Consider the following 15,399-nt stretch of genomic DNA (forward strand, 5'->3'; position numbering starts at 1 on the left):
ACACCATCAGGTGAACTATATATCTCACGCTATCCTCACTTGGCTGAGAAAGCAATCATACTCTAGTTAAATTTATACAGTGAGAAAACCTATCTTGCAAGGGCACAGAAAAATATACATGGGAACTTCCTTATCTGCTCTCCACTCAAAAAAACCATTTTGCATTCTTTAATGTTACATTATAGCCCAGTGTTTACATCTTGAAAACATAAGTGCTAAGCTCTTTTTGGTTTAATAAATTTGTGGATAATAAATACCTGATGGATTATGAACAAGTTTATTAGATATATTTTTGATAGACCACTAATTTATAGAACTGAATTTTCATTCATTCATTCATTTATGTGTTACTGACATCTGCTCAAGGCTGGTGCTATGACTGACAGCCCACAATGGCAGTACAGTGTGCTAAGTGTGACCACAGCAGTAGAGAGCACATGGTCTGAGACCTCAGAGAAGAGGACAACCTGAAGGTGCTCAGAGAAGGCTCCAAGCAGGCAAGCACTAAGGGCCACTACATTTCCCTGACAGAACCAAACACAAGAGTGGCTGAAATCCTGACCTCATCTAGTTAGGCCCTTTCTTGCCTACAAAGTAAGTATTTCATGAAGTTCTGCAGGTATATAATGGGTGTGTAGACTCTGCATGCCATTGGCCTTAGATTATTTTGAATAAAAGTTGTATGTCTAGGGCTTCCCTGGTGGCGCAGTGGTTGAGAGTCCACCTGCCAATGCAGGGGACGTGGGTTCGTGTCCTGGTCCGGGAAGATCCCACATGCCGCGGAGCAGCTAGGCCCGTGAGCCATGGCCGCTGAGCCTGCGCGTCCATAGCCTGTGCTCCGCAAGGAGAGAGGCCACAACAGTGAGAGGCCCACGTACCGCAAAAAAAAATTGTATGTCTAGGATTCAAACTCTGTGTACTAGAGGCAGGATCAGAAAATAGGTCTTCTAGGTTGGGCATATTCTAAAACACAATCTAGTAACGGTGTATTAGGTCAAGGGCTCCCTGGGTAGTACTGAAGGTTGTGCACTGAACAATCCCAAGATACACTATTCCTAACATAGACATTGTTGAAATGTGTTTTCCTAATGTCAGAAAATGGCAGTAAAGAGTCTGGTTCAAATAAAAGCAGTATATTAGGACAATTTTTGGACAGATAGAAATAAAGTATCTTGAGGAGAGGTTGCCTTTTGTCTGATTCATGTGCTGGTTACTGGTGGCCCTGTTTTTTGTTCATTCCAAACATTACTCTTGCCTCTGCCAGGAAACAGAGAGAAAGTGGATCACCTCTGGTGGTGATCTTCTCTATCATAACACACTTATCCTGTTGAGCTACCCCCAGACCATGCCTAGGACATATGCTAACAGTTCTGGAGGATCAGAGGAGGAGGTAAGAAGAGAAATAAAGGGGAAAGAAATGCACAGGATGACTGTCTCCCTGTCACCTGCTCATGGTGTCCTTCCCTCACAGTGAGAATTCGAGGGTCCACAGTTCATTTGCTTGAACCTCTGGTACCACCAGCAGCAAATCAGGCAGAACATCTCAGTCAGATAACACAGTGATTGACTTTACATGCCTCGAAACAGTGACCTTGTCTCATTCAACGCTTCAACCTGACAGACTAGCACAACATTTGGCTTAAAGCCGGCCCTGAAGAAACTGTGATTGAGCAACGTGAATGAATGCAATTATCAAGCAAAAAGCATTTTTGGAATAACCAGTTGATTTCATTTATCCCTGACTTCATTGGGATTAACATAATAAAGCAAACAATAAGGGAAAATTGGCTTACACAAGGTCAGTCATCTTCTCGGCTCTGCTCTCTGTCTATTTTCAAGAAATGATAAGAGGTGTCATGTGCCAAAGAGAATTTCATTTTTAGGAACTTTCGGGGGAAAGTGATTTAATTAGAAGGAAAAAAATAAAACTTTTAATTCAAAGAAATCAAACAATGCAGCAGTTGTTGCTTACATTTGCAAGATATCATAAAAGTAAAAAAAAGGCAGGAGTCAAATTAAGAATAAAAGAAGGTCACTTCTGCTTTGGGTGATCTGAAAAGTTCCTAAAATAGACAGTAACTAAAGTTAAGTCTCTTACCTTATAATTATTCATGATTTCAGTTAACCATGGTTTCACTGACTTTACTGTATCTTCTCGCAAGTACTTTTCAACTTTGGATCCATCACTAAAAGCCTGGTTTCCCACGTGGATGGCTTGTCTCACTTGTGGGAGGGACAAAAATTTCCTGTAGTAACTTTGGTCCTCAGGTTCCTGGCATCAGAAAAATATTAGGGAAAACGAGTGGGTGGTGGGAACAGTACTCTGGGGAAAGCTTCAAATTTCTCCTAACATATATCACAATGAACAAGATGTGACACCACTATTAACTGGTGTCTACCCTGAATATTTTAACTTGGGGGGTTGGGGAAATTCAATTTTACCAAGCAAATCTGGATGACCTGATACTCTTGGAGCCAGTATCCAATTTGCAAATGCTGGATTTTTCCTTTTTGTAACAACAAAACTTTTGTGATCTGTAACTCCAATTAAAAACCCCATTCAAGGCAAAAATAGGAAAAATGAAGAGGCGAGATTATCAAAATCAATTTGCTCCTTGTTGGAGGCTCTCGGAAAAGAAGGTGAAATGGACCACAAGGGGCCAGGGAGGTGATGTGGTGGATTAAAAGCTGAGGATTTCTTTTTCATGCTCTGCTGTTTATTAAAACCACACACACAAAATAATCAGCTGACCATAATTTAAGGAGGAAAATATATCAAGTGTAAGAACAGATGATACCTTATGAAGGACATAAGACAAAAGAGAAGTTGTCCATGAGCCTTATTTTTTAAAAATACTGCATAAAAGTCTCTGTAAGATTCATTACGCTAAAAGAAAAAAAAAAGGAGTAAATGCTGTTTTTAAAAAGTTACAAAAGGATAAAAAAAAAGAGTTTGAAATCAACAATTTTGTGAAGCATCAATATTTTTTGCTAACTGTGAATACATTCTCTTTGTAAAGAAAAAAAATTAATCACAAATTTTGCTTCTTTATTGCCTAGCATATGTTTTTCTCTTGGTAGAATCTAAATCCAAAACCACAGGGTTGGCAAATTCCATTGAAATTAGCTTTATATTTTATTTACAAAATAGTTAATAAGTAAGGCAATTTTAAAAACAGAATGTATTGTGATATCCACTAGACATGGTTATACAAATCCAAATCCCCAGTCTGGCTCCCTCTATCTTATTTGATTAATTCTACCCAAAAGGCATCAAATTTTGGCCCACTTTTATGAAAGAAACTATTTGAATACTTTGAGAAATATTCCAGAGGGCTTGAAGTGAGGGCCGTACTGAATGCATGAAACATCTTAAGTTAAAAGTAAGACAAAGCAAATATTTTCATAAAGGCTTTGGCAGTTTGGGTTATCCAAGCTGTCTTAAGTACAGAACAAATAATGTGGGCATTTTCAAGAAACTCACTACAGGATTGGAGCTCTGGGACCTGATACCCAGAACTGCAACCCTGGCCTGTCTCCTTCACAAAAGAACTTCTGTATAACAAGCTCTAGTGGCGGGAAACTGTGTTAATCGGAGATTTTTTTTGAGTTATCTGGAATATCACACACTCTCAATGCTCAGATTATAATGTATACAACACTGGCAGGGTAAAAAATCCTATAGATTAGTATACCAAATAATGCAATAGGGTTTGGACATGTTTGTCTAGTGTAAAGTCAGCTCTCCTATTTCTTAAATTGGAGGAAGTTTGGTTTTGCCAGAAGTTTTAAGTAAACACTATTATGTTTTTTAAAATTGTTGTCATTACCGTGCACTGTAAAAGGTTGTAGTAATTAGAACATCCTGTAACATTCTCGAAGTAGGAAGGCTCGCTTATTAACTCACCATCTAGCAGCTTATCCAGTAACTAGGTTGGGAGAGAGGGGAGAAAGGAAGGAGGAAAACATCAGGGTGGGTAAAAATATACAGGCATTTGTCATTTCATTTATTCAATAACTGTTTCATTCAACAACCACTTCCCACACATCTTCTCTGCGCTATAGACACTGTCCAAGGCATTGGGGAAACAGCAGTGAACAAGGCAGGCCGAAAATGCTCCCTCATAGAGCTTATATTCTAGAGGGTACGATAAACAAGCATTCACAGGTAAAATATGCAGTGTATTAGAGAATGATAAGGGCTAAGGAGAAAACTAACAAGGAGAAGGGTACAGGAAGTGCCGTGGGTGCCTGTGGGGTGTGTGTGCCTGGGTGGTGGGTGTGGGGGACACTGCAGAGAGGAGGAAACGGGTCTCACTTAGAAGGTGGCATTTGAGTAAAGACCTGTTGGAAGGAAGGAAGCAAGCCCGGAAGACATCTAGGAAAAGAACTTTCCAAGTAGAGGAAACAGTGAGCCCAAAGGCCCCGACTGCGGGAGTGAGTCTTGTGGGGAAGGGTTACCGTAACACGATCATTGACCACTCACCCATGTACGAGGAGACAGGGCAGAGGATATGGACATACACCCAGGCGCTTGAAACTGGTGGAAGTTATCTTTGGACTGCTGACATTGAAAACCTGGTCATCAGCTGAAGGTGAGAGCAGTCAGCATAGTTGTGTGCTTTTCTCAGGTCATGTTGAGCTGCACAAAGGCAGGCATGGAGTGGTAGAGAGGGGCATCTAGCCAGGACTGTGGTTTGGCCAAAGGAGTTGGAGGAGGTGCAAAGGGGGGCCGTAGGTGGGGAATGTATGTAATGACTGAGCTTGGGTTTATGTTGGGTAATTAGAGAAATTAAGACCTGCAGGGGTAGGGGACCATGAAGAGGTAGTAGGATCCGTGGACTGAAAGACAATGGGGTTGCAGGACTGTAATTCAGAGAAGTGAGCTGGGAGGAAGGGAGGTGGCAGCTGGGGGAAGACGTTTGAATCTGTTGAATCTGAGATTGTGGAGTGATTGCTGGCTTTTTTGCAGGGGGTAATGGGAATAAGCAGCTAAGGTAAAGAGAACAAGATCACTAAATGAGAGGAGACTAAGAAACTGAGGGACCAAGTATTCAAAAGATCATCCATGTGGAGACTTCAGTCACCAGAAATGATGACAAGAGTAATGCTGGAAAGTGACACTGAGGCAGGAGCCAAAATATTCAGAGAATGAGAAGGCGAACGCCAGGGGTGTGTGTCGGGAGAGAAGCTGATCCCTTCAGCTCCGACTTACCACTCTTTTATTAACTAAATCATTTTAAGGGATCAGAACATCAAAAAGGCTTTATTATTTAGGCTTGAGATTTTGACATTTGTATTCTCTTGGGTTTCAGGATTTCTTGGAGTCTTGTATTGCATAACGTGAAACACATTTTACCACTACTTGATTACTTTCCTAAGTATCATTTCATCTATTTCCTGTGAAAAAGCAAAAGTCTTTTCATTTATCACACAAGATTTTGGACCAGTGGTCACAGAGACATTGCATACCTTCAAGAGTTTTTTTGTGGGGGGAGGGGTGGGGGGTTTCTCTAGTTTTTGATGAATCTGGTTTGGGAGAGACCTCATGGGTCATCTTGTCGTTATCTCTGAATACACACAATATCTGAACTTTTCAACAGTTTCACTAATCCTGTGGACGCTTAGGCTGCTGGATCACGCACCACAGACATCTTTCTGCTTTCTTTATCCCTTTGAGTCTATCAAATATTCTTGCTCTTGACACTGCTTACGTTTGCTCTTGACATATGCTTCTTCAGAAACACATCAAATGTCTCGCTTGCAGATGGGTCTCATGCAATGTAAAATCTCATACTAATTCTAAATTCTAAACGCTTAGTCCTTTTTACCCTTTCTGCCTACCACAGCAGACAGCCTAAAACCGGTCTTGAAAATACTGTGATTGCAAGTTGAAGAATGACCCAACATGTCCCTGAAAAGATCCTTCTTCTTTCCTTCACATTTACAATTGCACAAGAAATTCTGAATCCACGCTCTGCAGCCGCACCAAGTGTCCCGGCACAGAAAGGGGAGCCCGCCAGGGTGCTGCGGGGTGGCTCGGGACTTCCTGAGTTCTCCTATTTACACAGCTTGCTGCCGTCAGAACTCACAACAAGGGCAGTCACTGCCCTGGCACCCTATTTGTAAATGGAGCACAACTTTGTTACCCCACCCTTCTCCATAAGTTTGTATGTCTCCTGTTTTGATCTGAACCAGCTGACCTACAGCGCCTAAAAGACTATTAATACCAGGCCTCGGCCTTAATAATAACAATGCTGTTAGGTAAACTGTGACAGGCTATGTTCCCAGTAACAAGATTAAAGGTCTCAAAATTCAGTCCTCACCTCATTTACTAACGTGTCAAACACACAGGCTCTATGGCAAAGGTGACAAAACCCCCCAAGGGAGATTGCTTACACATGATCTTTGTCTGCACTGGCCAAAAACCAAATAAGCAGCAAACAAGACCCTCCTGCATCCTAATATTTAGTATAGTCTTACATTTTAAACAACCAAAAAAAAAATAAAGGTTGAAGAATATAACTATGTTACTTGGTCCTCAAATTTAATTTTAGGAGAGCGATGTGGCGATATTTACAAATGCCAATGGCTCTTTGTAAAAGTTTCAAGCGACCACCCTTTATACTCTTTGTTCCTGACACACAGGAACATGTGACATTTGTTACACTGTGGCCACTTCCCCAGCTGGAGCACTGTGTGTGGATATTACCCTCTGAAGGGTTTAGAGCACATGTGGAAGCATATGCTTCCACTTTCCAGGTTGCCTTTCTTCTGATTTCTTTATGGTAGGGATGCCTTGAGGGCCTACACAGCATTTCAAGAAATCAAAACAGTTAATGAAAGACACAGTTAGATAAACACCCCGAGGTGATCTCAGGTTTAAAATATGGTCAAAGTAAATTCAAAGAAACCCAGATGGCTCTTTTCTTCCTTACGAGCCCACTGTCTCGCCTCCTGATCTCGGGACGGCACCAAGGAAACACCTTTGCTAACAACAAAGAGCCAGGCCAGGCACCGCAGTGCTTCCGGGACCTTCTCAGATGGTGCTCATTGCGCCAGGGCAGCGCAGGCCACAGAACTCACTTCAAAGGCCTGAGACCACTTCTCCTCATGGATGTATTTCACGCACTGATCGCACTGCTTCTGGAAGTAGTTTCTCTGCTTCTCATCCAACAAGCCAATTTGGAACAGGAATGGTGCATAGCCCTGTATGATCTGAGGAGAAAAGAAGCAAACACAGACGCTGCATGGAGAGAGAGGGATGTGAGGGAAGCCCGTCTGCTTGTGAAATAACCCTTTGTAACTTCTCAATTAGCGGAGCAGGACAACACACACACATATACACACACCCCCCCGCACAAACATAGACGTACAACACACACAATGCATACACAACACAAAATACACCACACAAACACACATACATAAGACATACACACGACACACACATACACACACACATACACAAACACACACACACCACACACACAATTCGTGTATAACACACAAATACACCATACAAACACATATACACAAAACATACACACACCACATAACCACACAAACACTCATACAACACACATGTACACAAAATACACACAAACACACCAAGCACAGGTACACACACTTGTACATACACACACTGACACTTGCACTCACAGCCAACGTAGGCTGACATATAGTAAGTTGACACTGTAAAACATTTGGTAAAAATTAGAAGATTTAAATCATTAGAAAGTCAACTGAGCAACAGTATTTCCCTTGACGAAGTTAGGTCTGTAGGGTCAGAGGAGCGTCCATCTGATTAAAGGGTATTTACTCTCCTTAAGGAACAAAATGGAAAGGAAAAAAGAGTCACCTACTGACTCGGGATCAGAATACGCGTCTCCAAGAGCAATTCCCTTCAGGTTAATCTTCATGGTCATCACGGGGTTGAGCATGTGGATGTAGTGGGCGACGGCTGGCACGTATTTCCCCGCGTAAGACTGAGAAGGGTAGACGTTAAAATGAACCATCACAAATCATTGCTACTAAAATGAGGTGTTTATGCAAATTAAAATCACAATAAAACAGTCAGTATTTCCACAAGACACATGTATTTCTTAACCTCGCATTGCAAATTTGACAATAGCATGGAGCTCTGTCCCTTCCTTCTTTTGTCATCCCAAATAGCATGGAGTGACATGCAGGTCACAGGTTAGGAGGGCAAAAAAATAATAAGTGAATGTGTCCTAAGTGAACATTCTAATTTCCTTCCAAAAGAAAGAACATGGACACCAGTGAACACAATTCTGCCACCCTTAGGGTTTTCCTTACCAGAAAGTTCCATTGCAAGGTTTATTTAAAAAAAAAAAATCCCAAGGCCAAAATTAAGATTTCAAAATCTGTACAATGATGCCAAAATTTGAAATCAACATGGATTAAAGGAAGAGGAAAAGGATAAATAATATTTATTGGCCACTAAAATGGTCACTTGAACTTACCTCTGTTTCCAACCTTTTCCAATACAAGGCTCTTTTTCAATTTCAAAATAGTTTGCTGACACAAACATGATAATACTGCTTTTAGATTATGCTGAAAAGAGCCACTATTGGTTCAGTAATATTTAAAAATAGTTCTGTGTTTCTTCCATTAAAAAAGTTGCCTTCCTGACATCTCCACTTGTATGTCTAATATTAAACTTCCTATGTTCAAACCGAAGCTCCAATCCCCAAGCCCTCCTTGCAGCCTCCGTTTCCATGAATGTAAACTCTGTTCTTCTAACTGCTCAGGCCAAAAATCCTGGTGCCACTGTTTATCTCTTTGACTCACACCTCGTGAAAAGTCCATTAGTGTATCTCATCAACTCTACCTATTCTATCAAAACACATCCAGAATCCAGCGTCTTTGCACACACCCCCTTTATCACCTTGCTCCAGGTACCGTCATCTCTCGCCTGGATTCTTGCAGCAGCCTCCTCAATGGGCCTCTGTTTTTGCTCTTACCATCATCCAGTCTAATTTCAAGACAGTGGTCTGTTAAATTAGATCATGCCACTCCTCTGCTCAAATCCTCTAATGACTTCCCATCTCTCTCAAAGCAAAAGTGAAGTGCTTTTTCTGGGGCATAAGGGCTGACATGATCTGGTCACTTCACTCACATTACCCCCTACTATCCTCTTGCTCATTCCTCTCCAGCCTCTCTCAGACCAAATCGTAATTGTGATCTGTACTGTTCCTCCCCTTGCATTAGCTCTTTCTGTCCCTGGAATGTTCTTCGCCAGATATCCATATGGTTAACTCCCTCACTTCCTTCAGTGAGGCTTTCTGAGGGTTGCCCTCCATGGCCACCCTATCAAAAATTCTAACACCCCTTTTTTGATATTTTATATTCCCCTTCTCTCCTCTTTCGTCTTAATCTTTATCACTCTCCAACAAACTTTTACTTTTTACCTTGTGTATTGTTATTCCCCTACCCACACTAGAATAGAAGATCCACAGACACAGGGATATCTGTCTGTTTTGTTTATTAGTGTATCCCCTGTACCTGATGCTGTTTGTTATTGCTCAATAAACAACTGCTCAATGAATGAATCTTGAATTAGCCTACATGCATTTGAAAAACAGCAATGCACACATATTCTAGATAGACTAGATACATTATGTGGGTACATATGGATCTGCAGAACTTTCACAATATGTCCAAGGCTCTCCAGGGCCCTGAAGTTCAAAGACTGGGAATTCTGGAGAGCTCTCATTTTTTCCATGCCATAATCATATGCTGCAGTTATCATTATTCCCATTTCAACGTAAGGACATTGGGGCTCAGAGAGGTTAAGTGATAGAGTCAGAATTAAACCTGGTCTGACCTACTCCAAATCCTAAACCCCTTCCAAATTATGATGGAAGAACTTAATTGACATAACTCACACAAGATCCCTTCACTGATGCACTACTCTTGTGAAATAATAATTATTTAGGCAAAGTATTAAATCAAAGCAGCTTATCCATTCATACTCATGACTACTTTTTAGCTTCCATGTCTGAAATTTGCTTTGCTGTATAACTTTGCTATATTCTCCTTTTAGGGACAGTACGTGAACATTTATCAAGTAAAATTTCTGTAAATTGACCAAAAAAGCAAATTCTCTTGACTAATCATTTCACTGGTACAGATGTATTATATAATCTTCATTCAATGATGGTTTATTGGGCAACTCTTCTGTCAAAGGTATCATAACAGATATTTGAGTAGACACAAAAATGAATAAAGCACAAAACTCGTAAAGATCACAATATCTTTTAAAAATACATTATGGAAAACTTGACTCAAATGTGATAAGGCAGAGTCTACCATTTCATGGCTTATTATTTCCACAATGTGTACAATAGCCAGCACATAGTAGGTACATAAAAACATAGCTGATAAATGAATGACTAATCTGACATTATTTCTAAACATGTTTTCTCTACTGGAAATCAGTACAAATGCTAAAAAAGTACACCTTCCAGTGATGCTAGCACTCAAGGTGTCTTGTTATAAGACCTAGCAACAAAACACCTCCCTTGACTTTTTCAGAGATAGAAGGGTATGTACTTTATAGGCAGTGATGACAAACTTAGGCTAAAACAGTCACATTTTTATGGCACCTTCCCCCTTGCAACCATCATATGTATCCGGGATTCAGGCAGGAGATTAAAAAGGAACACCCACTCAATCTGAGCATCCACCATCAACAGATTATTTCACCTACTTTAATTCGAGCCAATGTAAAGTTAACATTATGTTCCTATATTTTAAAATGATGGAAACAAAGGTCTGTGTGTTTCACATGCCCACCTGGAATTCTGTCCGGGCTTGGCTGCCTCCACGCTTCCCATTTCTCATATCAAATCACATTTCAGTCAAGGGTCCTGGATAGACTATGGATCTCTGGTCCACCAACCTGGGACCCACCCTTGGATTTATCCATTGCACACTTGCTAAGTGGACCATTTAGGAAAATGAGACAGTGAGATGGGTAGTTCTATAACCACATTCAAAACAGATTCCTCAATGTTCAGTCTACATCTACTAACCTAACAGTGATGATGTTTACCTTGGTTTTGGCTTTCTAATGACTATCACACACTTCCTTGCCCTGTGTCAGTGTGACAAATCCTTCACTGCCGTTTTCATTAATCATTCCACTGGTTGAGCGACTCAGGCTGTCACACAGTAGACAATTATAGGATTATTTTATGGAAAACAGACACCGAAACATTACAATGAAATTTCAATTATTTTCACTCTCCTTGTTGAGACACATTTCTTTTTTCTTCAAGATCAGATTTGTTTATTCTTCCTGAACCATTTGTTTCTCGATTTAATGATTCTCTGACCACCACGAGCACTTTAAAAGACAATCAGACAATAAATCAAGTATGTTTGATTTTACCCAGTTTTCCCTTTTCCGGATATGTTTTAAATAGAATAGAATGTCAGACTCTGGGGGGAGAAGTTAGGTGTGGTTGTCTGATGGATCAGAAATGGACTATACGGCCCTTAGGACTTATAATTGTGATCCTGTAATTTTATGAACTCTTGTTTCTTTTGTTCTGAGTTCTGCCCATAACAACAACTAAAGCAATGACAACCACAACTATCAGCCCTGTGGTTTCTCTGATCTCTAGCTGGGGTTCACCAATGTGGTCAGCAGCTGGCCAACGAAGTTCCTGAAGTCTGTGAATTAACGCTAACCTTCTACCCTCAGATCAGACACTGGCCTCAAACAAGCTCTGAACAGCATCAAAGCAATTATAAAAGGAAAGAGGAAAAGTGTGTCCAGAAACTGTTTGAACACATACAATTTTAGAATTCAGCAGTGACCTTCAAGTGAGGAACTCAGTCAGACAAATATATTTAACTAACATAATAATTCAAACTAGATTAGCAATCAACACGTCAGGATTTTAGTTTGCCCTTAGTAATTATTCCTTTCCAATATTTAAAGAAGCTGCAATTTCCAACACTATTCTTGTATGGCTCCTTTGCCCCACGGTGACCGTATTTTGAGCTCACCTCTGACAAGAAGGGCCAGAGCCATTAGGGTATGTTTGTATGTGCTTGTATTTGGAGCTTAAAGAAGCAGTAAACCTCCAGTTTTCCTCTGACATCAGAAGGATCTCAGAATTCAGCTCTCAAACTTTTATTTCCCCCATGAGAGAAAAAAGGTCTCAACATCAGAGTTGAATAGTGTTTTTGAATCTTGGTTTGCAATCTTTCTGTGTTCTTACATGATGTTTGGAACAGCCTAATGGAAATCACGTTAGGAGCATATTGTACTTGTAAAAATAGTCTAGAGAGAATGTAATACTTGGTTAATTATCCAGATGTGTAAAAGCAAAATGAAACTGGACTTAAAGAAACTTGTAACTGTGTATTCCATCTGAATCTCTCCCTTCTTACATGTTTCAACAACATTCACAGCCGACTTACTGTACCCCTGCCACCCGGTTACTTTTAAGGGAGTCAAAAAATCCATATCGAAAGTCAAGCTTCAATCAGCTCCTCCAGAAGAAACAAAACCGTGTCAGAGAATAATATTATAATGGAAACAATGTCCTCTTACAGAAATATCACATATGTTAGCAGTTACTATTGTTTAAGCTACTCTTAGTCGTCTGCATTTCTTACTGAAGTTTAGTTTAAAAAAAAAAAAGTAGATGCAGCTACATTCACTCTCTGACTTGCTTCTAAATATACCTTTTATGGTAAAACTCGCAGAACCTTTATCAGTGATAATGAGCAATGGCCTTTGAACCTGGTTACCAAGTGTCACTATTCATTGGCCCTCACCTCTGCCTGGAAGTGGAAGAAGGGAGTTGTCATCCTCGGCAATGGCATGTCAAGGATGGTCAGGGTCATTCTATGCCTGTTTCCCTGCTCTGCCCCCAAACCCCCAGCCACTCCAGCTAGAATGAACGTCTCTGAAGAGTTCACTTCGGGGCTGGTGAGAACTCTTCCATGTCTTCCGGGAGGAAACCAGGTGGGCTGCCCTTCTGGAGAGAGTCACATCGGTGTCATGTCCTCTAGCTGTCCCCAAACACAGACTATGGTGGAACCAGCCCCATGTACAGGGGTGGCCAGAGTGAATAGGGGGATATGCTTTGAAGAGAATTTTATACACACATTGAAAACTACAAAACTTGGTGAAAAGCCTAAGTTTAACGGAGTCACACAGGACACAGCAGCCAAGAGGACAGGATTAAACTAGGGTGACCCTGACTTCATCTAGCCTTGGGGTAGAATCTTACTTCACTTGGCACCATTATTGCTTCTGAGGAGAGAAGAGGTGTGGCCTTAACACGGCCAGTTCAGAAAATTAATGAATGGAGAAAACTGGAGCTTTGGTATTGTGGTAATCTCTACAACTTCTTAGACATTGCTAGACCATGTGTCATCTAATTTCAAGACCACACTGCTGTGATTTAAAAAAAAAAAAGGCTTCTAACGAGAATATGACTTTATCTAAACATCTATTTCTCTTGACTATGAGCTTAAAAAGAAATGTAGAATCTACAGGAATACACATATGAGAAAAACATTTTGATGTGTATCCAACTTTTAGTCACATAAATTTATGCAAAAGTATGTACGGCCTTTCAAATATGTTCTTATTTCGTTTTGAGATGATGCTTCTTTAAAAATTAATTCCATCAGTGACAAACATACGTGAAAAGGATGTACCTCGCCTCCCCCCAACTCTAACTTCAGTGCCAGTTTTGGAGAAATTCATACCCAGCTTGAAGCCAGGTGACTTGAACAGATGAATAAACCCTTTTGTTTAGAGATTACAGTTAATTTGACTTTTAAATGAAGAGTGTGAATATACTGGGCCACAGTCAACAAACTGAGTCCTTCACTTGCTCACTATAGATAGAACTCAGAAGGTTGAAGCTGCGTAATAGATATAATTTAGCATTTCTGGTCCCCAGCCTAGACATCTCATCCAATTGGGTACTATTTGTGTCGCCATGCCACTTGGTCTAGCATAGTAGCTCACTTCAGACAAAGCTTATATTGACGTCTGATTTACTCATAGTCTTTTCCACGTAACCAGAGAATCAGCAAATATGTGTTGATTTGACTTAGATACGCTATCCAAAAGCCCGAGGCCCAATTTTGCAAACATTTCCATATGCCCCTGTTCAGTTCTCCAGGTTGCAGCGTAAACCTTGACTTTTCTAATATTAAATTCATTAAATAGTCACAAATCCGTTTTCAATTCTAAAAGAAAATATTGGCAAGTCAGAGGAACATAACTGAAAATAGACATCTGTCATGAGCTCAAGAGTTAAACCAGCTCAAATGTCATCTAGTCATATTCAGCAAGTTCCAAGCTTGGAGAAAGAATTACATTCTAAGGACTTCAAGCCTTTATATCACTTGAAACTTCCATTTACTCCATAAAACTTGATGATCAAAAGACAGAAATATCCAAGAAGCTAGAGAACTTCTTTTCTGTTTGTATAAGGTTAGTAACCCTTAGAGATTCTGTACAAAATATGTAAGGGATGTCCGACTCCCTTCTACAGACAGTGGATCTATTCTGTGGGAAAAGGCAAGTCTTGGAAACAGTGCAGTTTTGAGGAGCCAGGCTCCAGAGAGCATCTTCACGAAGCGGGTTACCATCCTTAGCCCATCCTGTGACTACAGTCTTTGGGTGATGGAGTCTGGCTGCTTAGGTTCCAGTCTTGGCTGGGTGAGCTTGTAAAGCCTACATGACCTCTCTAAGCCTCAGTCATCTCAACTGTAAAATGGGGATGATAATAACAGTGCCTGCTTCATAAGGCAGCTGTGACGATTAAACAAGGTAATGCACGAAACACTGCTTAGCATCATGCCTGTCATATGATCCACTCTCAATAAACATTCTCAGATAAGATCTACAAATAAAACAAGGGGACTAGATACGTTTGAAGGCATCCTTCTAATCACCAAATTTAATGATCATAAGCCTGGACTAATAAGATAAAGGTATGGCCTACATAAAACAATTATAGGCCTATAGTTAGGGTAGTTCTCCCTTCCCACCCCTTCACAGGTATGTCAGTGCGTGAAGTTCCCCTATTACAAGTATCTTTCTATGGCTTAGGCTCTGTCCTCTATTCAAGGACAAGTATGTTGGAAGTACATTTAATTGATCAGATTCTCTCTAATGGATAGTGAGCTGGTAACAAGTCAGAATGGGGGAGAGAAACAGTACAATCATGATGGGGATGGAAGAAGCATGGGAGAAATAGAACCTGAGCACAGCACAGCCAAGGAAAGGAAGGCCTTGGGTGGCAGGCAGGGCACTGGATGACCCTGGAAAATAAGGGAGTAGAAAGGAGGTTCCCAGGGCCTGGGGTGCAGTACAGGGAGAGAAGAGCCATG

The 15,399-nt window shown here is 40.7% G+C and overlaps 1 protein-coding gene across 2 annotated transcripts in view; it reads right to left on the minus strand.

Moving 5' to 3' along the window:
* Positions 1-15,399, minus strand: part of CPVL (carboxypeptidase vitellogenic like) — a gene marked incomplete at its 5' end in the record, with an annotated part of 100,962 nt that overhangs the window by 47,393 nt on the left and 38,170 nt on the right. The window contains 4 exons of one of the 2 annotated variants that reach the window (XM_082846271.1): positions 2,099-2,272; positions 3,831-3,929; positions 7,087-7,218; positions 7,866-7,988. In XM_082846271.1, coding sequence (XP_082702397.1) covers positions 2,099-2,272; positions 3,831-3,929; positions 7,087-7,218; positions 7,866-7,988 — 528 coding nt within the window. The remainder of the gene's footprint in view (positions 1-2,098; positions 2,273-3,830; positions 3,930-7,086; positions 7,219-7,865; positions 7,989-15,399) is intronic. The other variant, XM_082846272.1, reaches the window with a different exon arrangement.

Source organism: Leucopleurus acutus (assembly GCF_964270905.1).
Source record: "Leucopleurus acutus genome assembly, chromosome: 9".
Taxonomy (NCBI): domain Eukaryota; kingdom Metazoa; phylum Chordata; class Mammalia; order Artiodactyla; family Delphinidae; genus Leucopleurus; species Leucopleurus acutus.